Genomic DNA, 5,000 nt, shown 5'->3' with positions numbered 1-5,000 from the left:
CTCAGGATGGAAGGGATGGGTTCTCAGGATGGTGGGGTTCAGGTTCTCAGGATGGAAGGGATGGGGTTCTCAGGATGGTGGGGATGGGGTTCTCAGGATGGTGGGGATGGGGTTCTCAGGATGGTGGGGTTCAGGTTCTCAGGATGGTGGGGTTCAGGTTCTCAGGATGGTGGGCATGGGGTTCTTAAGATGGTGGGGATGGGGTTCTCAGGATGGTGGGGATGGGGTTCTCAGGATGGTGGGGTTCAGGTTCTCAGGATGGAAGGGATGGGGTTCTCAGGATGGTGGGGTTCAGGTTCTCAGGATGGTGGGGTTCAGGTTCTCAGGATGGTGGGGATGGGGTTCTCAGGATGGTGGGGTTCAGGTTCTCAGGATGGTCGGGTTTAGGTTCTCAGGATCTTTGTGTCAAGGCCAAAATGATTTGCCTGAACTTTGATTTCATCAGACCAGAGAACATTTCCCATGAGTCTCCAACACGCCTTTTGGCGTCCACTGGACTGTGGTCCAGGCTGCGGTTCTCCTGTGAACAGCTTCTCCCATCTGAGCTGTGGATCTCTCCATCGCTCTCAGAGTTGATCCTTTTTGCTGCTTGGTTGTTTTTACTGTATTTGAACTCTTTTGCAGACCCTTTTATCCATAGTGACTTACAGTTAAGCCGAACAGCTGATGGTTTTAAAAGATTTGTGTGATTTGTGAGACATCCTTCTGAATCTCCACGTCCTGCAGCTGGCCTCGGCTGCCAGCTGTGCGAAATACGGCTGCAGTCAGGAGCGTGATTTAACACCGTGATTTAAAAAAAATGACAAGTGAAAATATCTCAAACATAGTCAAATTGATCTAATATTTCCCGTGACAAGATTACAATAAACCAAACACAGTGGATATAAAAAGTTTACACACCCCTGTGAAAATGGCAGGTTTTTGTGATGCAAAAAAATTCAACTAAGATAAAAGCACCTTTTCTACCTTTATGGTGAAATTTTAACCTGTTAATTAAAGTGATCAGAATCATTTTAGAGAAAAAAATGAAAAATATAAAATGTACAATAACCTGGTTGCATAAGTTTCCGCACCCCCAAACTAATACTTAGTTGAGGCACCATTAGATTTGATCACAGCATTCAGTCTTTGTGGGTAAAATTTCCATCAGTCTTCACTTTTTGTTATATTTTGCCATTCTTCCTTGTAAAAGTATTCTAACGCTGTCAGGTGGGCGGGGCGTCTCCTGTACACAGCCCTCTTCTGGACACCACACAGATCTTTGATTAGATTTAGGTCTGGACCATTCCAAAACCTTGAACTAGTTCATGTGAAGCCGTTCCTTTGTTGATCTGGAGGTTTGCTTCGGGTCATTATGGTACTGAAAGGTGAAATTCCTCTTCATCTGAAGTGCTTTACACAAGACTAAATGGTTTTGCACCAAAACTGACTGATATTTGGAGCTGTTCATTGTTCCCTGCACCCTGAGTAAAGCCCCAGTTCCAGCTGAAGTATGATGCTGCCACCACCGTGCTTCTCCGTGACGATGCTGTTCTTTTGGTGATGTTCTGTGTTTTTGTGGCGAACGTATATTTTGGTATTATGGCAAAAACATCAGCTTTGGTCTCATCAGACCAGAACACGTTATTCCACATGGTTTTGGGAGATCGGATGATTTTTAAAATATTGGATGATTTTTTTTGGTTAAAAAAGGCTTCTGTCCTGCCCCCCTACCCCACCACCCAGAGATATGAAGAATTCGGGAGATTGTCGTCACATGTAGGGAGCAGCTAGTACTTGCCAGAAATTGCTGCAATTTCTTTTAATATTGCTGTTAGGCTTCTCGGCAGCTTCCCTGAATTTCAGAGGGACGTCCTGTTCTTAGTAGTGTCACTATCGTACCATGCTTTCTCCAGGTGTTGATGATGGTCTTTACAGTGTTCCATGGTATATCCAACGCCTTGGAAATTTTTGGTAACCCTCTCCTGATCGACAGTGAGATCCCATACCTGCTCTGTAAGCTCTTTGTGGCCCTCTTTGGACGTTACCAAGAAGATGTCAGGAGAATCCTATAGGAACAGCTGGACTTTATCTGGATTTAATCAGTCACTTTAATTGATGTCAGATGTAAACTAACTATTCTTCATCATGAGTTTGAATGTGATTGGTGGATTCTGCCACATTCCCGGTTATAAAAGGGTGTGTAAACTTATGCAAGCTGGGTATTGGAAGTTTTTTTTATTCGTCTTTTGTCACTTAATGTTCTGACATGATTTAACTTACTTTCATTTTGTTACACCACAAAAACCTGCCATTTTGACAGATTTCTATCCCTATTATATTATATCTGGAGGAGATGATTAGACTAATTCTAGATATATTTTTTAGTATTTAAAGCTCTCACTGTTTGTATTTTGTTAGCAGAGTATTTTGCTTTCTTCTTAAAAATAAATGCTTAAAATGAGCAGAATGATCTGCTAACAGAACAAAACTATTTCAAGCTTGACATTATTATTATTATTATTATTATTATTATTATTATTATTATTATTATTTAAATCTAGAGACAAGTTTAATAATCTTATATTTGGTTTCTTGCGATCTTCTCAAAGGAAATGCTAGACCAGTTTGACTATATACATTATATTTTAACTTGCTAAGCTGTCATTTATTGCAGCTCGTGCTGCATGAAGTGTTTTTTCTGATCCACATAATTGGATCAGATCAGAAAACACATCAAACTCAGATCTAATACCAATCTAGAGTCCTGCCAGTGAGACTCAGCAGGTGATCCTTATCTATTCAAAGCAGGTTGTAGACTCAAACACACACTCTGTCCTCCGGTCCGGAGGAGAGAAGACGAGGTGAAGCCACCAGAAATGAATCAGACAGGATTAGACGAGATTAGACGAGATCAGTTTACATCATTACAAAATGGACCTGCTGTTTACAGGACACCTGACTTTCATCTTCAACATCAATTCAGATCGGTGAATAAATAAAACCAGGTTTATAATCCAGACACATTAGATTGGATCCGTGGTCGTTTTTCCAGTTCAGTCACAGATAATAAAGTCTCTGCACCTTGCTATGGCTTGGTGTTTCTCTTACATCTACAAAACCTCCACATTCGTGTGTCCCGTTTTTAATAAACCTGTACCTGAATCTGTAATTTCCTAAATCAAATATGCTGCAGAGATGAAGTGTGAGCAGGAAGTGATGAATAACAGTGGAACAGAGGAACGTGCCTGGTTCTGATGGCACCGTGGGACTGCTGGAGCTCGGGTGATGCCGGGACTCGGCTGGTGGAGCTGCTGATGTTCTCTCGTGCTGGTGCAGATCGGTACATTGGAAACACAACCACTTGTTGCAGAAGGTGCATAAACTCTGGGCCAGTCGTGGCTCCGGACACTCAGAACAGCACTGAGAGGACAAACACAGAGGACGAGAAGTGGAACAAGGCAAGGGTTAGAGCTCTGATGCTATTCCTGGAACTAGAGTTTAAAAATTCAGCTTCCCAGAAGAGATTACGTCATTCTACTGAGGACAGATTTACATCCATCACGTCCAATAAACTCACACACGTTTTATATTCACGTCACCGGAGTCACTGTAAATAAATAAGCGGTTCGTGTGTGTGAAATATATTTTGGTCTTCATTTTCTGGATTTGTCAGGTATGTCACTTAGAGATCAACTCCGGTGGGCGGAGTCAGAGAGGTAAAGTAGGCGTGTGAGAAAGACTTCTTTATATGTATTAAAGCTATATGCACAGACTGACAATCTAATGCATGATCACATTTCACATAAGGATTGAAACATGACAGGGTGGCGCTGTTATAGCAAACTCATCAACGACGCAGAGTTACTGTTAACTGCAACGCTGACGACTTTCCTAAAGCTCTTCCCCGAATCTTTTATTCCTCTTACACCGCAGCGATTTACCAACTATTACTACTTCTTATTTCTTCCCATCTCTTACTTTAATCTGTTTATAGTTACATTCAATGTTGGAGTCAGTTCCTGTTCTCACTTACGTTATAGCAGCTATTAACACTATAGCAGTCTTCTCTCTCTCTATTCTCTCTCTATTCTCTCTCTATTCTCTCTCTCTATTCTCTCTCTATAGTCTCTCTCTATTCTCTCTCTATTCTCTCTCTTTATTCCCTCTCTCTATTCTCTCTTTATTCTCTCTATTCTCTCTCTCTATTCTCTCTCTTTATTCTCTCTCTATTCTCTCTCTCTATTCTCTTTATTCCCTCTCTCTATTCTCTCTCTCTAGTCTCTCTCTATTCTCTCTCTTCATTCCCTCTCTCTATTCTCTCTCTTTATTCTCTCTCTATTCTCTCTCTCTATTCTCTTTATTCCCTCTCTCTATTCTCTCTCTCTAGTCTCTCTCTATTCTCTCTCTTCATTCCCTCTCTCTATTCTCTCTCTTTATTCTCTCTTTATTCTCTCTCTATTCTCTCTCTCTATTCTCTCTCTTTATTCTCTCTTTATTCTCTCTCTCTATTCTCTCTCTATTCTCTCTCTTTATTCTCTCTCTTCATGTTAATATATTTTGAAAATCTTACAGTCACAGCTTCACCTCTGCCTGTTACACAGCACTGACACTGGAGACTCCTTCCACACACGCTACATAAACATCTCCTCACAGAAAACTTCACCGTATCAATGATTTTTAAAAGCCATTAATGAGGAGCGTGCGCTGTACACGTGCCTGCGAACGAGCCGTTACTATAGAAACCAAAAGGTACTAGAATGGGCACATTAAAATAAAAGCTGCTGTTATAGAGAGTTAATCAACACCTCCTGACCCAATCAGAATCCAGAACTCAGCAGCGCCGTGGTGCAGACCTTATTAGAGTCAGTTCACTGGCTATATAACTCCAGTTGTGTATCTTATCCGTGACACAAAACGACAACACGCCTTGTTTTAGTTCATCAACCTGAAAAACAAACGCAAGCAAAAAAACCTCCTCAGAAGAAAGCGCTGAAGTGTCTTACCTTCTCCATGACTGC

General features: G+C 41.4%; 1 protein-coding gene across 2 annotated transcripts in view; it reads right to left on the bottom strand.

Moving 5' to 3' along the window:
• Nucleotides 1-5,000, bottom strand: part of trim66 (tripartite motif containing 66) — a 32,731-nt gene that overhangs the window by 18,970 nt on the left and 8,761 nt on the right. For both annotated transcript variants that reach the window (XM_053683318.1, XM_017478880.3), the window contains exons 2-3: nucleotides 4,986-5,000; nucleotides 3,228-3,402 (exon numbers count right to left, since the gene is read on the bottom strand). The exon at nucleotides 4,986-5,000 is cut by the window's right edge and continues 52 nt beyond it. In XM_053683318.1, the coding sequence (XP_053539293.1) occupies nucleotides 3,228-3,402; nucleotides 4,986-4,994 (184 nt within the window). In that variant the 5' untranslated portion in view covers nucleotides 4,995-5,000. The remainder of the gene's footprint in view (nucleotides 1-3,227; nucleotides 3,403-4,985) is intronic.

This window comes from Ictalurus punctatus, chromosome 10 (assembly GCF_001660625.3).
Source record: "Ictalurus punctatus breed USDA103 chromosome 10, Coco_2.0, whole genome shotgun sequence".
NCBI lineage: Eukaryota > Metazoa > Chordata > Actinopteri > Siluriformes > Ictaluridae > Ictalurus > Ictalurus punctatus.
This window is presented reverse-complemented; position numbering and strand designations above follow the sequence as displayed.